The sequence below is a fragment of the Temnothorax nylanderi genome, unplaced genomic scaffold, assembly GCF_030848795.1.
Source record: "Temnothorax nylanderi isolate EJ_2023f unplaced genomic scaffold, tnyl_v1.0 TNYL_tig0018_pilon, whole genome shotgun sequence".
Lineage (NCBI taxonomy): Eukaryota > Metazoa > Arthropoda > Insecta > Hymenoptera > Formicidae > Temnothorax > Temnothorax nylanderi.
The window spans coordinates 1,163,718-1,190,336 of NW_027249080.1; the positions used below are offsets into that span (position 1 = coordinate 1,163,718).

General features: G+C 35.6%; 1 protein-coding gene across 3 annotated transcripts; it reads left to right on the forward strand.

Moving 5' to 3' along the window:
- The first annotated feature begins 762 nt into the window (after positions 1-762).
- Positions 763-26,564, forward strand: LOC139768822 (sphingomyelin phosphodiesterase). Of its 3 annotated transcripts, XR_011717436.1 has the most exons (12): positions 763-1,167; positions 15,281-15,387; positions 16,562-16,770; positions 18,601-18,897; positions 18,988-19,380; positions 19,745-19,917; positions 20,489-20,851; positions 20,937-21,129; positions 21,264-21,448; positions 21,711-21,896; positions 23,628-24,142; positions 24,743-26,564. XR_011717436.1 is itself a non-coding variant. In XM_071699404.1 (11 exons), the coding sequence occupies exons 2-11, from the start codon at positions 15,309-15,311 to the stop codon at positions 24,810-24,812; spliced, it is 2,148 nt and encodes a 715-aa protein (XP_071555505.1). In that variant the 5' UTR covers positions 763-1,167; positions 15,281-15,308; the 3' UTR covers positions 24,813-26,564. The 3 variants fall into 3 exon arrangements, 1 of the variants encoding a protein (XP_071555505.1); XR_011717435.1 differs by having other exon boundaries at positions 21,711-24,142; XM_071699404.1 differs by lacking the exon at positions 23,628-24,142.
- Positions 26,565-26,619: the final 55 nt, after the last annotated feature.

The window sequence follows — 26,619 nt, forward strand, 5'->3', positions numbered from 1 at the left end:
TATGTACCCTACCTATTTTTTAATCTATTTTTTTTTAAGTATTGTTCAATTTTCCATGCAAACGTTTAATTTTCTTTGGTATTTATGCATAAAAGGGGCCCCCTCTCCGATTTGGTTTATTTTTAAATATGTTGTTGGGGGAGTTTTCCCGAATCATTTCATATGTATATATATATATAAAAGGGTTGGACTCAAATAGCTTTAAAGATACATGCATACACACACACACACACATACGCGCGCGGGGGGGTGCAAGGGGGGCCTTCGGCCCCCCCTCCCGCACCCACCTCCGCCGGTAGGCAGCGTGACCAGCGTAGATCTCGCTTTACAACTTAAGTACATGCTAAGGCTGCGGTCCGATTCACGCTCACAGCGCTGAAAGCATCGCTCTTTACAACGCTGTGTTTCTAAAGGTTTAAAGGTTTTCAAAGGTTTTTACAAAGACATCCGCAAGAAAATATCAAAATTCGGAAAAGGCCCTATTGTAAATAATTACCAAATATTCGCATTTATATTTAAAATTTCACGAGTGTACCTATGCTTAAGGCTCCAGGCTTTTAAAATATCTATATAAAGAAATTGATTTTTTTTAACCCAACAAAGTAGAATACTCCCTTAAGAAAGCGTACAGGGATTTTCTCTTTAAACTCGTGCCGCGTCGGCTGATTGCCCGGTACGCGCCAACCAATTGTTGAACTCGTGTCGGACAGCTGGTGGGAATCGCGTACGAGCGAGCGAGCGAGCGAGCGAGCGTACACAGCAACAATCAGTTCACACCGTACGCTCGGCGCGAAAGGCACGGCTGTGGTATGTGGTAGCGCGCGACACAAGTGACAGAAATTGCACGCGTGTGCGTACGCGTGAGTGACTTTCGTCTCGTTTCCCCCTTTTTTCTTTTATTTTTTTTTTATGATCCAGAAAACGCGACGAGAGAACGGTCCAGGTGGAGTCGAACGATGTCGCGAGATTGATTCGACGAACCAACTATCAGCCGGTGCGCGCCTCGGTAGATTCTGTTAAATTCACCGTCCTGTTCCCTTCCTATCTCCCCTTTCTTCTCTTTTCCTTTCTTTATGGTTAATCATCTAGACATACCCTGTAGGCGACATTTTATATCTCACAATCAACACTCACTCCGCATTTCGAAAATATCTTCGAAAATACTTCGTAAGTATCTTATCTTTGTGATAATGCAAGTATGCAACTCTTGTCATTTGGTACAGAATGTCAACATCTTATCAGCACAGGTCTTATGGATAAATATCCTGTATTATCCTATTGTTGTTTAAAAATTCTTTTGAGATTTTAATTTATTTTTAATTTAACATTATAAGGTATAAATCTGTATTAAAATATTGCTTTCTTTGTTGAAATTATCGTTCATCAAACTCCAGTCGGACGATGATTGACATTTGCGCCAGATTAATCCACGGTTAATCAGAATCACGTTGCATCCACATGCTTGATAAATTGCTTTAAACATAATTTAATTATAGACTGGTTGTGAGGAAGATATTGTGTTGGAGCAGCGATGTTTATTTATAGTTTAAATAGTACTAACAATGAAAACCTAATTATAATACGAAATATACGAATGTAATTCAACAATTTAGACAAAAGAATGAAGAGAACGCTTTGTGCCTTTCTTTTTAGTTAATTAACCTCTCTAAAGTTAATTAAAGAAAAAATAGTGGATGTGTACGCGCTGTTCTGTGTCTTGGAACTGTGACTTGATAAGCACTTCTTGTTTAACAACCTATCTGTCATACGAATATCTCAATTCAATATTACTCCCGTTGCACACTATTTATTTGCGTTTTGTCTTATGCATGATGAAGAAAAAATTATAATATAAATCATTAGGGAAAAATTCCACATGAATAATATAAAGAAATAGTGCCTGGCTTATTTAAACAGTTAACGTTTTGATCCGATTTTTAATACGCCATTATGTTAGACATCGGACGATTAATATTTATAGTAAGATTATATAAACAGATGGATCCATATTCATCTTCTTTTATACAATGCTATTAAACGATGATAAAGACAACTAAAAATGATAAAGATATACTAACATAAGACAGGTGTCGCCTAATTATTTTATATGTTAAGACATAAAGCACACCATTATTTCTATTATCTCTATTTTCATCATATCGTAAGATATACAACGATAACATATGATCACCTGATCGCTCCTTTGTTAGCTTCTAATTGCCTCATACAGATAACCTTATCAAATAAAAGAAAAATTAAAATAGATTGATTTTATCTATGTAGTTGATAAAATTCCTAATTGCTATTTGAACAGATTGACCTTAGCATAATAGATCAAATACGGAGTACAAATCGAAGCATATAGGTTTATCTATAGCAAGTAACATTCCAAATGAAAATGGGAGTAAGTAAATTTTTTTGGATAAAATTCCGAGTCGGAGTTAAAGCAGATCAATTTCTTATCTATCTATTGAATAAAATTCCAAGTCGTAATATATTTAAGTTTCCGTGGATTGCAAATAAATAATGATAATTTTATGTAACTAAATAAAAAGATACAGGATAGCATCACGTATATGACGAGCTTTACGTAATTACCAGCGTCAATTGTCACGTTCATATACGTACGTGACCTTATCTATATTGCACTAGATTAGCATTGACTGCATCCGCGATACATGCGGAATGTTCTCAAAAAGGATGCGTGTGAATATGCGGATAACATCGACACGTGTTAGTTACGAGAGTCATTTGGCAATTCTTCCATGCACGCTCACGAACAAGCTTCCTATTCAGACAGGCACGTAAAAAGCAGAAGGGCAGAAAAAAAAAGATTTTTATCGCAAACGAATTCTTTCACCGTAGATAGTGGGAAATAATAAATTGCCTCTGCCATATAATCTCGTTGCGGAAATTTGGCCGATCTCGTTAATAAAAATCAAATTGTCATTTATTCGACCAAAAAGATAAAGTACTTTTTTTACCGTACGTATAGTAAATGGTAATTTATTTCACATTTGGATTATAGCGTCTTTTAACGTTTCGTAATCATTTATCTATGGTAGGAAAATGCAATATTGAAATTGGAGTCTTGGATACATGAGGAAATATCTAATACAATCGTATCTTTATCGTATGTATACGTAAATACTGCATATTATTACATCTACCACGTGTAGTCTGGAATTTTAAATAGAGAAATTCAGGAATCAGGAAGCTCTATCTGGCCGTATATCGCATATGCGAAGTTTGCATACAAAAGAAACGGCTTTTATAATACTCTTTTCCTCTGACATGCTTTTCATAAATTCTTAAATTTCTTTTACAATGCTAACTTTTGTAATTTATAATATACGATAAATCAATCTTTAACATTTATAGATAATAAGCTATAACAAATTTCATTATTTTACTGTACGATTAGCAAAGATAAAAAACTGTTGATAATTTGCAGCTGCATTATATTATACTTTTTTAGAATGAAATGAGTACCTATATTAAATATATTAGATTTTTAGATGTCTTATAATTAGACATTGGAGAAAGAGAGAAGAGATAATATAACATAAAGGAATTATGTTATAGAAACAAAATTAACGATAGCGCTCTATTTACAGAAATCTTTATCTACACTGTCCAATTACGACATAACGAATGAGATTATTATTTATGTCTATCGCATACGCTATGAGGATCATTGACGCAAGAGTCACACATTTGCGAAATAATTTTTTTTTTTTACAATCGCGACATCACTTTGAGAAATCGTTGACATTGCAGTTTATGAAGCAATTGATAAAATTGTTTATTTTAACTCTTCCGATGTAACGCGATCTACAGCACGTTATATATGCGACAGATTATATACGTTATGAGTTTTTATTCACTCGCGATATTCTCGTAAGAGTTTTTATGTGATCAGCTACTAATGAACAACTTTATAACAATAGCTCATTAACAAGTAATAATTATAAATCATTAATATGAATATATGATCGAAATATGCTAGCCGCAGTTATAGATAAAGACGGTACGCTCAGACACAAATAAAAATCAATTTCATACATCGGGGTTGATCCTTTCGAGATTTAGACAATTTTTATTCGCGTGATAGAATTCTTAAATAATTCGGCAAAAATAAAATAAATTAAAATAAATTAGATATAATATTAACAAAGTATCATACTCCAACAACGAAGTAAATCTACCATTCAAATGACTCGACTGAATTTTAAAGTATCACACGAGGTGTGTGTATGTGTGTACTTGCTTAATAATTTCTGGGTACGTATATAAAGCAATTCTGAGGGTCTCGCTTTTAAGTTACCGATGGCGATGGCACTTGGTGACGTCACGTTGAGAGAGAGCGAGGAGTTTAAGTAGGTTACCCGCGGACATGAGAGAGGATCGGCTATTGGCCACGGAATATGGTCATGAACGAAACGTCGAATCGAGTTTGCTCGATGTCATACAACGAAAAAGAGGTCCCAGACTTATCGTCTGTTTATACCAATTTTTAGGTCACCCGCCCTCATCGCGCGCGCAATGTCGCGCGCGAGACAGTCGTGTATTCGCGAGGGATAACGCGAGCCTTGGCAGCTGCTCGATGTAGCTTGCTGCATCGCTAACTTGTCGAATCCCAACTTTTCTTACTTCATCGAACTTTCGGCAAAAATGTTGTTTTTTAATATAATTAATCAAACAGATCAACTTGTATATTTATAAATTAAGTGATATGTTTATCATGGACGATAAGAACAACTTTTATCACTGTATCATGGTATTTATGGGTCGAGCTTTTCGTTCTTAGATCTTACTTTCCAAAGTGAAATATACATCTGATTGAGGGTCTGTCAGATGAAGATGTGATGAAAATAAGTCTTGTCAGACACTCGATAATAGTCGAGCATGAGACAGGGAAAGACAACGGTCGCTCAACGTGATTTTACATTCAGGTCGCAGATGCTAAACGAAGAAGTGGATACTCTTCAGGGAGATCTTAATCTCATGTTTCTTTTCATTTGTCAAGTTCGCGAAAGAGGCATGTACCATGTTTACATGTATTTCCGGATTACGCAGCCTCCTCCTATAAATCATTACGCTTTCACTGGTGCTAATCGAAAGAGTACATTTCGTACAAAAATACTGACAAATCTACTTGAAATTTGCTCATTCATGTGATAAATGCAGATTCAATACAAATGAATATTCAGTATATAAGTTTCTTTATGTCACTAATAGCCGCCGAAAAGAAAACCATCTAACTTGCTGTAAAACAATATCGATTTATATCGTTGAGACAATTTCAAACAAATAAATTCGAGAAATATTTATTTTAATCAATTAAGTGATATCAAACGCAAAATTCTCATTCTCTCTCATTCGGCTATCATCTACAGACATTAAATCGCGCAATTTCGAAATTGAAAACGTTTAGATATGAATGAAACAGTCATTAAAAAGTTAAACACGCATTGGTCAATCCCATGAATCTCGAGGTCGAGTGCAATCTGTTATTATAGCATGGTCGCTGACGCGTCCAGTTTATTATTCTGTGAATACACGCACATACACAGACGTGAAACGTCTATTGTTCGCGGAGATGGTCGTCGACATTAGCGTTACGTAATTGTGAAAATCTGTGAGAAGTTCTCTCCGAACGCTCTTTAAAATATTTAAGACCGCGTAAAAAATGCTTCTTATAAACATATTCTTTTTTAGGATGCATAATTGTCGCAAATTATTTCCTGTTTTGAAAATGCCACTGTCTTTCGCAATTAACACGTCTGCCAGTGAGTTTTATGTCTTACCACGTAAGCCACAGTAGAATTTTTGTAAGCATATAATGATAAAAAATAATATGAAGATAAATAAAGATATATTCTCATGGGTAGTGTGTTGAATTATGCACTTTATATTTTTCGTTATTATCTAGCTATTTATGTTTAAATTTTATATTAAATATTTATTTTCTCACAAGTGTTAAAAAAAATTTTGATAGCACCAATCACCAGTAATCACTAGTGTGTCACTGAAAAAAGTTATGCGTCGGTCACCAATCGATAATTATTGTTAAATTATATATTTAATCAATAAAACATTAATAATTTTTTATTCGACCTAACTGTTATGTGACCAATAAAATAATCCGTTTAACGGTAATACTCTCAAAATATAACGGATGAAATTAGCATTGCACATCGTCATCATAGTTGAATGTCAAGAAATTAAAAAAAAAAGAAGAAACCACAAAGTACAGAAATAAAAATTAGAATTATACTTTGAAAATTGAAACACTTAGGAAATACGTCAAAATTACTCAACAACAAACGATAGACCAAGATAGTTGTTAAGTGGTTTTCTTAAATGTTTCAATTTTCAAGACGTAATTCTATTTTTTATTTCTGTGATTCTTTGTAATTTCTTTTTTTTTTTAATTTCTTGACATCTAACTATGATGACGATGTGCAATGCTAATTTCACTCGTTTTATTTTAAAATTATTATTGTTAGTTATTTACTGGCAAACCAACGTCTCATATTTAATTCAATAAAACATTAATATAATTTTGCAATCTTTTATTAACTTTTTTTTCGTTATTTTATCTCTGCTGTGTTTCTCTTAGGTAACAACATTTAAAGTTATCGGTCTTGCAACTTGCATTTTTAAACGTCTAAAGATAATGTTGGAAATCTACTGCATATTCAAGAGAAACGATAACAACAGAATTAACATCATAATTACGAGAACTTTTACATCGATAAAATGTGCTAATGAGCATTGATAACAATGTTAAATAAAGCATGTGCAAAAATCGATGAAGAGATAATCTAGTTCAAGACCGCAGAAAATTCCACTTTCTGCGAATTACCTTTGTGAATGGTTTCGTACGATTTACAAGAGGAATATGAAAGAAAAGTGAAAGGTCGGGTGACGCTGTTTCGATACTCGCTTTTACCGCCGGCACTTGGAAGATGGAGCATTTTAATTATCCGCATACATATATCAATCAAATTTTTTCCGCCGTGCTTGTTAAGTATCCACTAATTTTTATAGCTCATATAATTTTTTCTACGACCGTATGTATGACGGATAAATGGGACGTAAATATGTAGAAAGTAAAGATTAATGTTGCTTTAATGTTTAATTTAAGAAAAAAGGGTTTTACGATCCCAGCAATGTGCTGGTTTATTTTCACCGTTCGACCATTCGCCTCTCATCGGTTATAATTATCTTTTTTTCTGCCAGTTATAGTAATAAATCTCAGCTTAACCGCAATATGGCTTCATATATATTTCTATGTGCTTCTTTTACATAATAGCGTTCTGTGTTATGTATTATTCTTTAAGTTTGCTTAACACACATTTATGTGAATATATTTACAATTTGCAAGTTTCTAGAATATATATCTTTAAACGCTGTCTTTGTTAATTGAGAATTAAATGTTAATAATTGTTAACGATAATAAATTATCTGTTATATGTATAAACTTCGATATTCAGCGAAAAGTGAGGAAAACGTCGTATTGCGACTAGTACAATGACATATTCAAATGAACAAAGCTGTGTTAAAAAAGAAATCGAAAAAATTCCATCGACTAAGGTCAACGGTGAGAAACATTGTTAGCTGCACAGGTGCTCATTTATTGTATTCATCGAGGAAGTGATCTCATTAACGGTTGCCTTGAATTGAACAGAAAATGATGCGAGTGTGAACTGAACTGTAATGACGTTTCAGTAAAATGTTAATACAGCATTTAATCTCTTAAAATTACTCTTATAGAAAAATAAAATCTTTTTTAACTTATGCACAAAATGCCACGTAGTTAAATAAATAATTTTATTGCTGTTGAAAGAATTTATGGCATTTAAATTAGATAAATTTAATGCATCCATTTATTAATATAACAAATATAAAAAATTTATTTAATTTTCGCTACTATGATATTCATATTATTACACGCACATATTTATGATGTACGTTATGATGTATTAATATGTGTAATTATTAAAATATCGTTAGAAAGCCGGATGTGCTCTGAGAAAATTATTCGAACATCCGAGTTACGCTGCAGAAATACTGTATGAGGGGTTTTCATCGTGTGGGAAGCTGTGAGTTCGCGATGATTCAACGATTACCATGAACGATGTTGCGCGGATGTTTTTAAAATTAAGGGAAAGTTCGGCGAGAAGGAGGAGAAATGCATAATGTCGTTCTAGCGCGCCTTTGTCTGTCCGACTAGTATGCACTGCATTCACCTCTTGGTATAGCTTCTCTCCGAAGTCGTAACATTGTTTTCTGTTTCTCAGCATTCTCCAATACGATGTAGTACCAAGGTCTTATTAATTCAGGTTCACGTGAATTGCAAAGATTAATATCGCAAGAATGAATATCGTGCAACTGCAACATTTTCTGCAAGAATCCCCAAGCCATAAAACTACGACTTGTTATCAGACAAACGAAGGATTTACATACTTATGATAAAAATTAAGTTTCAATTATGTAAAACGAACATCCTAGCTATCCAAATATAAAACTCGCATTTATTACTATAAAAGTATCAATAAAAATTCGGAAATTTATGAGCTTTTTAAAGATATACAAATAAATCGTTTGATCAGGTTTTGACAAAGAAATATCAAACTTATGTCTTCGATTAAATATCTTGAGCTAACTTGTATATAAACTGCACCTTGCTATCATCGTAATAAATTGTAATAAATCATAATCTACATGGAAAAGAAGTACCTATCGGATATTTTCCCGTCGAGTCGCTCGAGAAACGTGACATTATCCGTTGTTAATTAAAATTTAGCGAGAAGCGCGTGCAAATCACCACGACAGCAGTCGACAGCAATGATCGAGCCAATGCGAATGCAATATGTTATTAAATGTCTCTACACGCGTTTTCTAGCCGGAAGCATAGTTTCTCGCGTCCCGATAGACTCTCAATGTCTCTATTCGCGATCTTCCCTGCCATTCTTTCTTCGAAGCGCCGCGCCGGTGGTTTCACCTCTTTTCTTCGAGTTCTGCATAGAAATTTCTCCCGTGGAGATTTTTTAGTGCATCGCGACGCTCTCGCACATTTTAAAAGGAAAAGAATTTAAGCAAGAGAAAATTTTATCTTTCCCGCAATTCGCAATTTAAAATGAGAAGTAGTTTCGAAAACCGAAAATATATTGATCAAACGATATTTTTTAATTAAAGAATGTTTAATTATATCTACGTTCACGAATCTCGGATATGCATGCACGATCGATTCTGCATAAAATATAGATTATTTTTCTTCTGTATAAATACATAAATCAGATGTATCCGTTTTATGTTGGATTCTTCGCGTGATACATTTCATTAAATCGCGCGTGTGTATCTTCCCAAACAGGAAACAACGTTCTGTATCTTTCCCGTTTGCGTGCGAAGAGATAGAGATTCTTCTACCTATATTCTTTACATCGAGCGCGGAAGTAAACAGGTTGACGAAAGTAAACACCGGCAACATCACTTCTCTCGGATGATATATTAATGCCGGCAGAAGTGTCGTAATTTTATCATCAATTTTTTAATTTTCTGTTTACAAGAGAGATAGCGTTTCGTTGATTCGCCTTTTGAGAAGTTTCGCATCGCACACTGTAAAAGGATTTTATAAATTATTACGATGAATTAAAAATGATGAAAATTAAGTGTAAAATTGTCTTTTCATTTAAAACTAAAAACAATTTTAGATAATCATGGTTTTTTCCACATAACGTATATCTTGTTGGATAAAAATTCTTATTCGTGTAACGACTTAAATGAATTTTCTACTCGACAATTATTGCTATCACTCCTCGGTTAAATGGCATTGATAAAATAACACACTTGGGTAACATTTGATAAAATATGTTCAAAGTAACTATGTTGTTGTTTGTAGACAATCATACAAAATAACAGACAGTTTTGAACATAAAAATGATACTGATTGATATAGAAATGAGTTAAAGAACAATATTTATTTTTAAGGTAACAGAGACTGCCATTATCAAAATATCAATTTTTTAATATTATTTTTCCGTATTATATATCTCTCATAAATATTAACACCGAAGAAAATAAAAATACGCGAAAATACAATTTAAACAAAAAATTCAAAATTTGCTTAAAAATTCTCTGATGATTCGCATTATCAGTGACGAAAGTGAATTGCTCATCACCGAAGTGTCTCACAAAACTAAAAAAAAAAGGCGACCTTGACAATGATGAAAGCCGGCCGCAACGCTTCCTGAACTTCCTCCGGCGAATTACAGTTCTATAAAGACAGAAATTATGCGCCGGCAACGAGCTTAACCATCAATGACGAAAGTGGATCCCTAATAACGTCATCGCATCACAATGATTCGGAAAGTGAAAAAACGAACGATCCGTGCGAAGAAGGAAATCAGTGCGCCCATTGAATCGGCCGAAGAAACTGGAACTTTTTAAATGGAAAATCACGAGCGCGCAATCGTCGTCAATCAGCTGATGATGAAAGTAGATCACATTCGTGTCACTACCCGGAATATCTTAATTTCCTAAGGGACAAATATTGGCGACCGCCGGAAATCGTAACTCTGTTAAAAAGTAAATGGTGCGCGATTTTATGCGCATAATTTATCGATTACGATTAATGACGAAAGCGGACTATAGCGGATATTTTGATTTGGAAAATGAAAGAGACGAATAATATGAATGAGTCGTTCTAGATTTTTTGGAAGTATATTTCATGCGAAGTTCGAGTTTTTTAAAATAAAATTTAATAATGTTACATCTACTGCGTGCATGCATGAAAAGGTTTTTTGGAATTCTACAATATCCGTTTTCCTTCATTCATTTCTCTTCTGCTATAGACAGCAAAAATATCAATCGCTTGATCGCAATTAGTTTCTTTTATTTTACGTCTAACAAGTTAGATTTTTCAAAATTGTTTTTCTTTTATTCTCAGTTTTGCGAAAATTCGTCTCTGTCACAAGGCCATACATCCTAGGATTAAACCATTAAACCGATCCAATCTCATAATTCTATCTATATATCTATCAATCTGTTAAAAACGCTGCTGAATCCTCAAAAGCGTATCACAGTCGCCAGCTCCGGATCCGGATACGTTGCTCTCCGGCAAATTCCTTCGGTATTTTCCTGCACCAACTTTCATCCTCCGATCGAGGAGGAGAGCCTTCTCAACGGCATATGTGGCACAACGGCGTGGTTTCACGCGCTGTAAATTATCCGTGCGTGGCCATTTATGCCACGGCAATGTGCCTTCCTTCCCGAAACTCCGATCAAACACCAGTTTGCGTCGCTCACGAGGGGAAATCATGAGACTGTGTGTCCAGCGCGTTCGCGTGGTGACAGTGACTTTCGTTTGTCGTAATATTGAGCAAAGGGGAAGGTCGCATATCCGCGATCATTAACATGCGGGAAAAGATGCCGGAAGCGTGTGCGTATCAACGCGCTAATCGCGCATGTCTATCTTCAGAAAGTATAATGCACTCGAATCACCGGAAGCAGACAGAGGCAGCCGAAGCTCGCTTAGAAGTTTGAATAGTTTCTCAAGAAAGAGAAATTTATTTTCAGTTTTAAGATGAAATCTTCCCACGATTCGCATTGTTAACATCGATTGCATACGTTAAAGTGTCAACACAATATACGATTAATCTTCCAAATTGTTCAAAAAGTTCTTTGTTTATTTCGTTAAACTTTAATATATATTCATACATTTATATATTTATAACATATATATTTTTTAAAAATGATTTTACATAAGGAAGGCGTAAAAGCCTGTTGTACACATTATGTATGTAAAATGCCCGATCCGAGTATGGCCTGATTCTTAAAGATCCCACTCGCCTTTAATCTTTTTAAAAATTTCAAAATTTACACGGTTGATTATTTATGCCATAATAATATTTATTTTTCTTCTCGTTTGAATGTAAATGTACAAGCTCGTACGGTATTTTGAATATTTTCAGAGAAAGGCGGTCAAAAAATTTTCTACTGCTTTCTATCTGGGTCGTATTCGGGGGTATATATCTCGCATCAATATATAATAAGAACGATGTGACATACAGCTACGGCTTTGGAGACGATCAAACCTCGACGGATCGTCGACGAGAGATTTCTTCGTCATCGCGTGCAGGATTAGAGCGATGGAATCTCGCTTACGTGGCAATGAGACAGGGTTTAAATTGATGATGTGCTGCGACACGATCCTGTTTCCTTATCTATGAAACCCGAGTACCAAAAAACACCGGTGTCGAATCGAAAGCATGCGTCTGATATCGCGATGCATCGGATTGATGTGTGCCATGTGATACGATGGTACGATAAGTGAAGACTGTAATACAACATACACACGTAGACATACAGAATGCAAACGTGTAGTTAAGTAAGATCGGTATAAGATTATATTATTTTATATAATTTTTACTGGATATTTTATCAGTCTAGCTTGTACGCTATACCCACACACTTACGTAAGTTTGTGCGCGACGAGCTTAAGTGAGTCTTCTTTCGTTGAGCCCCACGGTGGGTCAAATAACGGTCAGCCGCGTATTCCACTTGGCTAGCCTATGCTCGCACCTCGATTAACTGCGCCGACTTGTAATTTCAGCGTCGACGAAAATTTCGCGAACGATCCTCGCGAGGTATCCTTCGTCTCAGAGGAAGATCTTCGAAGGGAGAAAAGTTCTTAATTTAACATAGCCTTTTTGAATGATAATCAAAGATCAGATATGTATATTTCTCTATCATGATATATATATATATATCCTTTTAATAAATTTGCAATAAAATTCGCAACTAATATTTCAATTTGAAGAGTGTTAAGTCGGCGAAATTAAGGACTTATAATATCTGGTCTTAAAATATCTGTTTGTAAAAACTTGAAAGTCAAGGTTCATTTATTTAAAAATATTGAACTACCTAAGCGACTGTTATTCTTGATATTTTTTATCTTTACTTCTATAGCCATTTTATCACACAGATGGAAAGGTTAATGATAAACAAAATAGGTAGATAAACAAAATAAATCAAACAGAAAACAGGGATATTTGGAAATGCAGCGCGCGCCGTTCGCCGTCCGCGGTTGCGTATGCAACTTTCGCCGAAACTGATCTCACTGACCCACTACAACCGCCAATCCAGCGGATTGGAATAGGAGATTACCGCGGGCTCCGTGAAACTTAATTGAAACTGTAAAATAAACTACATAGCTTGAAATTATAAAGCAGCAAGACAATCTTGGCTCCACATTTCTGACTTTTTCATCGCGAAAGTAACGCAATTAAAAATTTTCTAGGAATTATTACTACAATATTATGTAAAGAAGATATATGATAGTATTTATTTACACGAACAACAATATGATGTTAATAATGACATAATATAGTTATTTTTAGACAATAAAATAATATATATGTTATTTTTATGAGTGTCTTTTTCACAATACTTTATAATCAGGTTTCTAAAAGTCCTTAATCATATGATTGTAACTGTAATTTTTGAAGTCATTAAACTAACACATCCTTTTTTATAGGTAAAAATTTTTTATGAGAAATAACTTTATAATAAAACATTGCATAGAGAGAAGTACAGATGCTGTGGGCATTAAGCCAGCCGCAAGATGTATCTCGCGCTCAAATGACACGTTTAGCCTTGACATGCACGTGCAACGTCTATACATACGACATAACTCATCCCGCGTAATTCATTATAAACGTCCCTGTGTCGACTCCAACTCATTTCCGCTTCAGCTACTTCCAATGGATCGTAGTTCCGAATAATGAAAACAGTGATTCACAAAATCGCGTGACCCCGCCACAATAAATTGCTCGACCAAGCTCTCGGCGAATTACGCGTCATTTATCAAACTGCCTGGCCCTATTTATCAATCGAGGCTTCGTGGGAAAAGTTTAAAATTAAATTAGTTTTATTGCTGTTATCTTTTCTTGCCGTCTCTATTTGATGGGCATCACAATGGATAGAACAGAAATGAATATAAAAATAGATGTAATTAGTTAAGTATTTATATTCATCTCTCTTTCTCCCTCTAATAATAACAACACGCATTTATCAATGTAACATTGCAGCGGTGAAATAAAAAATCTTGCGGTCAATCAAACGGACTTGGATTTTTGCTGATCGAAATATCTCAATCATCTCCAGAAGAAACTTCCGTTACCGACATAGAATCCGCTAATACTGTAAACGAATTCTTACGGGAGAATCAAACGGGTTCCGTTAACTTCGGTGCGACGCGACGATGCTATACGCGTTCTGTCAATCCAAACGGGAATCATTATTATTTTCCACACATTCGAAGGACGCGGTCGTACCGCATCGCTGACCCACTTACAAGTAACAGTAACGGGCGTGACAAGGCCCCGAGGCACACCGAAAAATTTCGTATGGTGTAACAGGCAGAGTACGGTATAGATCTCGGATACGTGCGGCGCCGAAAATAAATTATTATAATTTGTTTCTTCATACGTGTTTCTCGCACGTTGCTCGTCGTAGCGCGACAAAAGAAATTAAAGACGGCACCTACGACCGTGAAAACGTCGCGTGGGTTTCCATCGCGAGATTTCCTCGATCGCGTCGCGCAACGACGTGATTTTCGACGCCTCGTTTACCGCCGAGGAAAGTGCAAGTTACGCTCTGCCGAATGCAAATTCTTTTCCCAGTAATTGCGCGCATCTTTCGCGAATACCCTCGCCGGACGATTAATTGTAGTTTTCAACGAATGGGTAGCCTCGCGGTGAACGCATAACGTATAAGTATAACTACAGGTGTGGTTTTCCCGCAAAATTGCCTAGACTCAATCATAAATTTCCAGGCAATTTTGCGGGAAAACCGCAAATTGGATGCACACTGGATACCGATACCAATTAAAGCAGAGATTCCGCGACATTTTTATAACCCGTAATTTTTCTACTCTTATTAATATTAAATGTTCTCAAATTAATTATATTATCGCGATGATAAAGACTAGTATATCATATTTTTTTATACATTTTATATGTGACATTTTCGCATTATTAATTTTAAAATTATATATGCGTTTAAATCTTAAATTTGTACTTACTATGTTGTTGATAAATTTATAAAAATAGATTTCTTTCATATATTTATATCATTATCTTATTTTTATTAATTCTATTTGGTTCGTATATACATGTAATTATATTGTCTTAAATAATTAACATGTGATATTTAAATATATTGATTTTTTTATTGCATTTCTATATTTTATATTTTTTTATGATTGCAGGTAACAATACCAAAGAATACAGAATAGCATGCCAAATCAGGGCAGAATATCAAGTCGCATCTTTCTATTGTGCGTTTTCCTGACCAGTTCGACATGGATTGTTGTTGGTACGTGGCACGTCAAAAAAAGTTTTATTGAATAAAAAGTATGTCTGGCTATCCTTTATGTATGAAATCTTTTTAACAATAGAATTGTCTCATGAAAGCATTAAATTGAAACTTATTCATGCATATTGAATAATCTGAATACCGAGATAAGAAACGCCAAACAACTTACGTAACAAAAGCAGACAATAACAGTAGAAAATATGTTAACATTATCGCTTATGTAATTTAGAAGATTAGGATTAGATGGACACCGAACTTTACGGCGGTGCAAATTTTATGGCGGATGATACGACGATTGGCGATTTAAGTCGAAAAATAGAGCGCGATTCATCGAGCGCAACCTCGTAACCTCTTTTTACCGAGAAAGTATTTAGGATTTGCATGCAATTCGATCGATTATATCTATGGGAAATTATGTGACTTCCCTTGAACAACAGGTTACAGACTATTCCGAGCGTAACGGAGAAATTGCACGTTTTCGAAGCAAGATGCGTCGTGCCTTTCGTGCTTTATGGGAAAGATCGACATACTTTATCCGAACAATTCTGCAAGATCGCAAATGATCGATCGCGATTAATCGCAGCGTGAAAAATGGACATTTCCTTCCGCATGAAACGGTCCGATGAATCGCACCACGCGATTGCCCATTTATTTTTATGTACGCCCGCTAGAAAGTTTATAATGTTGCTCGAATGACGGAGAAAAGACTCTCGTCTTTTTTATATCAATCATTACACCAATTTCACTTCGGTCTGAAATCCATAATTTATAATTTGCCAAATTTTTATTCTCTATGCCGCCAGAACTCGCTGTATTAATGCTTTCGGAGATTTCTTCAATATATAAATACAGAGTTTATAGCTGTAGCTTATATTAATCATGTATTATCTAAGAAAGAGAATCCAATTTCCGGTCGCATCCAAGCAAACTTGTAATTATTCGTATAACAAAGCTCGTTTCAGCTGCTAACAGGTAGTTACATTTCCGGCCGGTTTTTGCGCAACGATCATACTCTTTGTGAAATTGTAAAATTAACTTCGCGAGTGTCAAGTTACGCAATCCGTACAAATGATCCGCCGAAAATGAAGGACTGTCGCCGACTGTCTGGACTGCGAACGCAAGCGGTCGTTCACGTTTTAATTAAAGAACCGTTTCTTTCTGCTGGCTTTCGCAGGAAATCCTATTTGGTACAGGACGAAACGGGAAGCGGAGATAGCGTCGACCAACTGGACAGCACTCGCCGACGAATGGATCGCGGCGAAGGCCAGGGCCGCCGAAAGAATGGACGTCGCTCTGCTACCGTTCAACGACAGATTCCGGGAATTACCGCCTACGGCGGAGACCTTCGTCGTTAACGGCACGAGCGCGGAACAATTGGACCGGGTAAGAGAATTTCTTTCATTCGCGTTTGCACACAGCCGAGCCGCGAACAAGATTGCATCTGTGTAGTTCAACCGGAAATCTGCGTTGTCACTGTCGATTGCGCAAGATCCTACCTTCGTTATCAATCGGAAACTTTCTCTGGCAAACGGTAAGCGCTACGAGAATTGTTTACTTTTTTCAGGTGAAAATTGGCTAAGAATTTATGTTAATAATATCTCATTGGCTTCGCGTTACAACATCGCAGACATTCTATCGTAAACTTTTGAAAGAAACAAATTCTAACGATATTGTTGGAATCATTTGTAACTTATCTTCTTTGCTCATAAACTTATAATATTTTTATAATTTTTATATAAAATAAAATTTATAAATATTATGAATTTATAAACTTTATAAATTTATTTAAACTTTATAAATTATTTATAAATTATAAAGATTTATTTTGAAATTTTGCTAATCCATGTATTGATTTATCATATAAAAAAATCCTGGTTTCTTTTTTATACGACAAATATACTAATATAACATATGCTAATTTTTTTTATATCATTCCATTGTGATTCTTTTTGTCATAAAAATTTTAAAGAGTCAAGAAAAAGTGATGACAGCTGTTGAACACCCCGTACACATTATATCTCCGCTACAAACATTGCATAAGCTTAATGATTGGTATCAACGATGCGACTTACACCGTTCAATCTGTTTCTATTTCGCGTGACAGTAATTTAACGCCGGGAATAATCAGACCGTTATAAACGCACTCGATTATATTATAATATTATAGGAAAAGTAGCATCTGTCGTCGTACTGTCGATTCGAGCTTGTTATAATTTCACATAAAAACCTATGAAATGTATTGTTTCATGAAATTATTATGAAATGCACGAATAAAATCGGAAAAATTGATGCGACATCGATGAGACGTAACGCAATCGTGAAACGAAAATAAGACTATAAAAAGAATCTCTATACGTTCGTTCGCGATCGCTCCGCTTTTATAACAAGGAACGGGAAATTGATTTAATGGTTTAATGGATATATTTTCACTCTTGCGTCCATCTTAATCGATCACGTGCGCATTTCTCCTTGATACATGAAATTAACGTAGAAAAGTATTTATAACATGTCGATGATGTATCATGTAATTCAACGCATCAAGAATTATATCGTGAAATTTTTAGATTAGTGATTGAAACAGTGAATGGGCTACATTGGATGGACTAATTCATTAAAAAAAATATTGCTACAAATACAAAAATCTCGCAGTTCACCCTGCAAAATCGGAGATTATCGTTTGCGTTCTTGCGATTGCGTTTGGTCTCGCCTTCTCTTTAGTCTCTTTTTTCCTTCTTCTTATCTCTCTCCTCGCCTGACATCCGACGGGAGACGCGACGATGTCGCCGCGACTCTCACTTTTCAGTGCCAAAATACTTTCACCAAGCCGATCACGGACAAACACCGTGGCGATGGCAAGTATGTATCTTCTATCCTTCCTATTCGTGTGTTTTACACGCAAACAGTGCGTAATACAGCGTCAATGACTTTCGTCCGCGAAAGTCGTGCGCGATCATCGATACTATTCGTCACCGCTTGCGTAAAAGAAAACGCCGGTGGGCACATCCGCAGAGCGCGCAGAGCTCCCTTCGATCTCGGAAGAGATGCATGCTCGATTATCTCGAGATCGCAGAAAGAAAGTCACGCGATCGAAGGCGTCGCGGGAAGCGACTGTTCCAATTCACTTTGATCCGTCTCTCACGTTATAAAACGATGCGACAGGGTGGATGCCCGCTGATTAAATTTTCAGTTCGTATTCCGTACATGTGATTGCAGTTAAATTACTCGCGGATGCTGTGGGACATGGAAACGGTCCAGCCGAGCGGGCATCTATCTGGATTCGTGGACAAAGCTCTCAAGCTGCTAGACCTGAGGCAGGTGATGATGGAAGTTGAGACATCCGTCATGTCTAAAGTTTCTTGCACCGCTTGCAAAGTCGGCGCTGGTTTGCTGCAGCATTACATAAAGACCGGCAAGAGCGACGAGGAGATCATGGCTAGCATTTATCAATTCTGCGTGTCGCTCAACATACAAAGCCCCCGAGTTTGTCACGGAGTCACCATGCTGTTTGGGGTAAAGCCTGAATATATATTCAACCGGCAAAATATATATATGTTTTTATTAATTAACGAAGATTTTAAAACTAACAAATCTACGTCGTAGGGGGAGGTGATCTATGTGCTGAAACAGGTGAACATGGGTCCAGCGCAGATCTGCAGCTTCGTAATCGGCGATGCGTGCGAAGACGAGTTCAATCCGCTGCACGAATGGGAGGTGGCCTTCCCACCGGTCAAGAAACCGCCGATCAAGCCGCCGATCCCGCCGCAGGAAGGCGCGCCAACGTTCAAGGTCCTGCATATATCTGACACGCACTACGATCCGTACTATCAGGAGGGTGCGAACGCCGAGTGCAACGAGCCGCTCTGCTGTCGGCTGACGAATGGCGCTCCGTTGACCGCGTCGGCCGCGGCTGGAAGATGGGGCGACTACAGAAAATGCGACACGCCCAAGAGAACGATCGACCATATGCTCAAGCACATCGCCGACACACATTCAGTGAGCAGCACGAACGATTAAACCCGTCGTCGCGCGACACTTGGATGACGATGATGAGGAGGGAGAGACGCTCATTCCGGAGCAAATCTCGTGTCGCTCGAAAAACATTTTTAGCAAATATGACCGATAAACAATAGAGAAATCATTGATTTACTGATTATGACATAGTCTCTTAACTTCGTTAATTTTCAAGTTAATTCATTAATAATATAATTATTTCCTGCGCGTAAGAGAAGTTTTTTAGTTTCAATCATCTCCGGACATTGCTTCACAGATTTTTCGATTCTTTAATTGTTTGATTTTTTTTTCGTTCTATATTAGGAGAACGGGAAAATTTCTCTTTATCGTTGAAAAAAATTTCCAGGACATCGATTATATTTTGTGGACTGGTGATCTGCCGCCCCACGACGTGTGGAATCAGACGAGAGAAGAGAATCTAAAAGTCTTGCGTGACACGGTCGCGCAGATGGTGGAGATGTTTCCAGGAATACCGATATTTCCGGCTTTGGGAAATCACGAGAGCGCACCGGTCAATAGGTACATCCGCCACATGAATACAAACTCGCGTACTTTCACTTTTCTAGAAAATATCACCTCAGGTTACGATTAATTTGTGATATATATATCCAGATCTCACTCACAGACATAGCAGAGTGTTTTCTCTTAAGAGATTCTATCATATAGAGCAGATTTTAGTTTAAAAGAAGAAAGTTGACGCACGTAAAATAGGACGCGAGAGAAAGGAAAGGGGAAAATAACTGAGCTGTCGTTAAATATTTCCTACTTGGCAATTAAATTAGTATTTTAAAACTAATTAGTCTTTTAATTTAAAATTACTTGAAAGATTTTGAAGTGTTTGCTTGAAAGGACTCCAGGAAGTAGAAAGCGTTCGATAATGGATTAACGCGACGTATAAAGACTTCTGTTATCTCATATTATTATCTCTATATTAATAACAGAAATAAATCCTTTTTTTAATATAAAATGTAGATAAAATGTATTTCGGTGAAAAGGAGAGGATCACGAGTTTTAGACGTATTTTACATATGTTTAGATCCTTTCTAAAATGATTCTACTGGGACTCAGTATCTATTTCCGTTCTTTTTAGCTTCCCACCTCCTTTCGTGCCTGAAGAGAATAGTATCTCGTGGTTGTACAACGAACTCGATAAACAATGGCGACTTTGGCTACCGGCCGGTGTATCCCATACTGTACGTCGTGGCGCTTTCTATTCGGTCTTGGTTCGACCAGGTTTCAGGATTCTATCTGTTAACATGAATTATTGCAATAACAAGAATTGGTGGCTACTGATCAACAGCACGGATCCGGTCAGCGAACTGCAGTGGCTCGTGTACGAGCTGCAGGGCGCGGAGATTAACGGTGAGAAGGTGCACATAATCGGGCATATACCTCCGGGACATTCAGATTGTCTCAAGGTGTGGTCGAGAAATTACTATCACATAATCAACCGGTTCGTATATACTAGATCGTTTATAAATCGCTATCGAGCTCCATGGTATTTGAATGACAAATGTTCTCCTTCCGCCTTTACCTAGCTATGAATCAACTATCACGGCACAATTCTTCGGGCACACGCATTACGACGAGTTCCAGTTATTCTATGATACATCAGACCTTGGTAGAGCGCTTAGCATTGCCTACGTTGGTCCTTCGGTCTCGCCATATTATGATCTCAATCCCGGCTACAGGATATATTACATTGATGGAGATCACGCCAAGACTACAAGAGTAAGTATAATAACGCTATTAATATACTTCCTCATGAGCATAATTAGCAGGATATATCTAGCGATCCAGCAACACTCTGTACGCTCGTGTCTTAAGCGTTATTTATCATTTTCTAACTGACGCGCGGATTCCAGATGGTCGTCGATCACGAGAACTGGGTCATGAATCTCAAGGAAGCGAATCTTTATGATTACCCGATCTGGCATAAGTTGTACAGCGCGCGGCAAGCCTACCAAATGTCGTCACTCTTGCCGAGGGACTGGGACTCGCTGATCGACAAGATGACTAACGAGCCAGCCCTCTTTGATCTCTATTACAAGTAATCCTGCTTGCATTATACGATGACTAATACCGTAATTTCTTAAAAGAAAAGAATCGGAACTCTCTTGTAATATATATTAACATAAAAATTTATTGTAATATAATAATATATGGTCCATTACTTAAATCGATCGGATTTTACTGAATAAAGATATGTATTAACGAAGATGCTTCAGGGCACTTTAGAAAGGAAACCTAAGGTTCGAGGTTCAATATCCTTCTTGAAAAAAGTAACATATATTTGCCTTTGTTCTTTGCAGACATTATTACAAAAACTCTCCAGTGCGACCGGCATGTAATGACGAGTGTCGCAAGAGATTGCTCTGCGATCTGCGCAGCGGAAGAAGCCACGACCGAAAGGCATTATGCCAGAGTTTGGAAGCGAGAATCGACGATGAAACGAGAACAGGCTGGCGTGCATGGATCTACAAGGGGCTCGCACTATCGTACGTAAAGGATTTCTGGCTTGAAATGTATTCCGGCAACGTTACGACCAACGAAGTCGGTTTAATCAACTGTCCGCATGAATATGTCGTGAATATTTCACAAACTGATCCGCACTTGTCTCTTTCTTAATTTTCAAAAATCTGATCTTTCTCTTACTTATAAAAGAAGAACTTATCTCAAACTGTGTAGTAGGTTTTTAACGATATGCTGAAAGTCTGCTTTTTCTGTTTCACACGAATTTTTCACACTAGTAAAACTTGTGCAACTTTGCGATAGCTTTAAACGGACTTGTAAAACAATAACTAAGAAGTTGAAGAAACTGTGCAATGATTTATGGTAAGGTGAAGGTCTTGAGATTAATAAAAGATTAATAATAAGAAGTCGTTTAACAGTCGTATGTTGTAAATACTGATACAAATAACCTAGCTTGGTTGCAATTGTGTGGCGTTATGTTAACGAAATGCGAAGAAATATTAACAATATTTACATATTAATAATATTATGATAATAAATTGCTAGACTATTAATTGATATCAATCAAGTGTATCAATATGCGTGTCACTTACAAGGAACATGTCACTGTCTGGAATCGATTTGATTCTCCTTGAAATAAATGTTAAGCATAAATCTAACAGACACGTATTTTTTATACATGCCCATTTTGAGGAAAAAGGTAAAACAACCCTTCAAAAGCCCCTTTCAAAGCTGATGCTTATATGCAATTATCGTGAGATATATAAAAAAAAATATTTTAGATAAAATTCTTATAGCTTTTTTTATGTACTTTACAACTGTATGTTTTCCAAAAATCTAATGTTTTTCAATTTTTTAACTTTTTATTTATTTCTCAAACATTCAATTTTGTAAAATATGGATTAATATTAATAAAATAATAATAAATGAATAATAATTTTTAATTTTTGTATGTAGAAGAAATATAATTTCAGCAAAATAATAATAAAAATAGGGACACTTTAAAAAATATTAGATTTTTGAAAAAACTAAATACATAGTTATAAAGTACGTAAAAAACCATAAAAGTTTTGTAACACATTTTTTCATGTATCTTACTATTTCGATGATAATATAATTGATTATAATAAAATATAAGTATTAACTTTAGGGGATTTTGTTTCATCTTGTAAAACTCAAAATAAACACGTTTAAAAAATACATGTCTCTTAGATTTTTGCGTATAACTCACTTTATAGAGAATCAAAGAATCAAAGAGATTCGAAGAATTAAATTTCAGACAGTTGACATGTCCCTTGTTAGATATAATCAATTTTTTTATACACATAGCAAAGCTGATTGAATTACATTAGCTACGTTTTTCAATATTATTTTAGTGTAATTTGTTAAAAAAGACTTCTTTTCCGCTTATATTAATTAATATAACACGTAAAAATCTGTAGTAAGAGACGATAGATTTAACATGACAAAGAGACATTCGCTCAATAATGTATTTAGCAAATAGGTTTAAGTTTCGCTCAAAGAACTTAAAGAGCCTAACAAATAAATGTCGACCAACTGCATTTAGTAGCACCGAGATTGCTAATGTTGCTTTACCTAAAATGCATGTATGTGAAATAAGTGTACATATATCGCACTTGAAAGAGTTTTTGATAATTGATTAGACATATGAATCATCGTGTAACATTTGCATGAAAGATTGAAAACATTAATATGATGATAAAGGAAAATATTCAATATCTTTTCATATGTTTCAGAGCTTTCTTCGCGAAACATGTCGCGTCGTAATTCAAAATAACTGCATTTTTATGCAAGCTCCTTCGAGTGTTGACCATATAAAAATAAAAATAAAACAACGAAATTTCTGTCACGAATTATGAGGTATTATGTAATTTTAATCGCGTGCCTTGTTGACTGAAACGTTATAAATATATTTTTCCTTAACATGACAATTTTTTCAATAAAACAAACATATATAGAAACGGTGTTGGGATTATCCGACATAGATGTAAATATATACCTTTTAACCATTTGAATTAATTTCAGCATCGCTCAGAATCGCGCGTAATATTAATGAACAAGTTTCACAACATGCAAAAATGCTTTTCTTAGGAACACTTAATCTGATAAGCGCACCGCGGCATTTGAGCTAGCTTTGTCCCGTCGAAAACGTCAATTACTTAATTTGTACATATCTAGAAATACAGTAATCTTGTTTGGTGGCGGAGAGTAACAACCGATGACATTTCTATCTTCTACACTGCGCATTATAGTAAGTAGCACAAGTGTATATAAATTATAAATCATACTCACATAAGTAATACCAGCCGCATAATTTCCGAGGCAGTAATCGTTTAAGCTATGAAAAATTATGCTGTAGCTTTTTCAACATTTCCGATCTATTTAATATTGAATTGAATGATTTAACAAATTACTTCCGCGTGTAAATGAACTTTACTAATTTCAGTAATTACTCCGAATAGCCAGATATTTATCGAGAACAGATTTTGAAAGTGTCTGCTAAAAATTTTGTCGATAAGGTCAGCAGAAATATGACAGAATCTGCTAATAGAATCTATTAGATTTCTGTTGGCATTTTATCGACAAAATTTATAACAGACACTTTCATCCCGCATAAGAATACAAAATTAAAAAATTTTAAAGTTTGATTTTTGCATTCTAGAAAACTTAAATCCAAGGATAATTTTATTGCCTGCAATAAGAGCTGTGTCATTAATTTTTACTCGTTCGAAAAAGATAACTCGATAAGAGGTTTCTTATTAATGCGCGAGAAATGATCTATTCCTTATATTTATCAAATTTGGCAGCTAAAGTGACAAATGTATAAATGTCATCGAAACTTCTTTTACAGAATGTCCGTGGTTATGGCCATCCCCAGGTTCGCGTACAATTTACCAAAGTACGTCTTAGGACTGGGTTAGAACAAGGAAACGGGCGCCAAGTGCAAATGTATGACTCAACTTGTGATGTTAAATTATTAAAAATATTCAGGATGTCCTCGTCGCGTTCAAAACGCGAGTTTCGACGCCGTTGACAATTATATCCGTCGAAATTGAATATCGCGTTCGTTTTGCAATCATTTTGCAGGATCTAACACATTAATCCTTCAATCTCGAAAGAAACTTCGGAAGAAAACAAACAAATTAAAATAGTATATTCAAATAACAATATTATAAGATAAATTACATTTTTATGAAAAGAATTGATCAATTTTACGAAACGAATTGAAAAATTGACCTATTATCTTTTAATAAAATAGATGCGCGAAAAAGATTTAAGGAAATGCAAACCAAGGAAATATTTCATGATATTTATGATATTTAGATATTAAGCGTAATGAAGGTCGGAAATTTTTTCTGATTTGGAGAAACGCGATTAAAATACATCGACACAATTTCAATTTGTAATGTGCAAAATGCGCGGGAAATTTTACGTGAATCATCGCGCGTTTTACCTATTCAGGAATGAGTATAATTATCGATTTCGTCGACAAATCTGGGTTCAATAAAATTGCACCGTTTTCAAGCTGTTCTGAATCCTCTAATGAGCTTTGTGTAACATATGTATGTAAATATATGCAAATCTTATGATTGCGCAGATCAGTTTTCTCTCTCGGTACTCGTTATAGTTGACAAATGGCTAATTAGTTTATCAAACGCACATGGTATCATCCCATTTACACGCATCAGTCAGATTGACTTCGGACAAACACCGATTAGCATAACCGGCGATTAGTTCGGCACAATTATTAATTTTCGCTTGTAGCAAAATTGTTGATTACGAATTACATGATTCGTTGTTTCTAATCCTTCTTATCATACAACAAAAAAATTAATAATTCTATTCACTTTAGTAAGATGTTATATGTATATTGCTTAACGAGTTATGTGATCGTCGACTAATGTGCATTTCTATCATAATGCAGATTAAACTTTAATCTTTAACTTTTTATCTTTTTCTAATTCTTGAAACTGGAAAAAAATAAAAAGTGAATTAAATCGAGATTAAAATTCATCTACATTCGTAGAAAAATGGACATAAGTCGCGACCGGAATTCGATCGAAGACGCTTTTAGTAATCAAATCTCACGTTTACCGCTTTATACTTCATGTTTATACAGATAACACTGTGTATGATACTTATACGAAAGAAAATTAATTTACGGATCGCGGCCGCATTCGATCGCTAAACGTGGGGTATGATTGCGCGGACCTTGTAATATCCACGATTCGAAAACATTCAGAATGAACATGAACGCGAGAATTTACAAATCAAAACGCGCGAATGCTCTCAGTGTTCCTAATATTTTGATTGATCTGCGACCTAGTCCAGAATGTGCGTCGACCATTTCGTTCGTTAGTATAGTAATATCGTGCGTTATCGAAATAGAGAAAATAGACTAACAAAAAGATGCTGGATTAAGTCATTTTTTAAACTCAAGCAATCACAATTCATCGACGGAGATATAAACAGAGAGTGTTAATAGAGAAAAATGATTTTCATCTAAATAGACGTTATGCGAAATGGAACAAAAACATAATAAATGATAATATCCTGGATTGCAGAGAAATTACACGACGAATTTATTGTATATAAAGGAAAAGTTTTATTTATTCACAAATGGTTGTGTTTTCGCTGACGTTGTTGTTATGTATTAAATATATTTTGATATACCCCAGCCTTTTATTCCGTTTCACTTCCTCGATAATTTTTTCGGAATTAAAATCT

Bases quoted from the DNA above. Each gene is read 5' to 3' on its own strand.
- LOC139768822 (XM_071699404.1), top strand. From the start codon at position 15,309: ATGCCAAATCAGGGCAGAATATCAAGTCGCATCTTTCTATTGTGCGTT. The intron at 16,771-18,600 runs GTAAGAGAATTT...ATGTGATTGCAG, and splicing joins GCGCGGAACAATTGGACCGG to TTAAATTACTCGCGGATGCT. The intron at 21,130-21,263 runs GTAAGTATAATA...CGCGGATTCCAG, and splicing joins ATCACGCCAAGACTACAAGA to ATGGTCGTCGATCACGAGAA.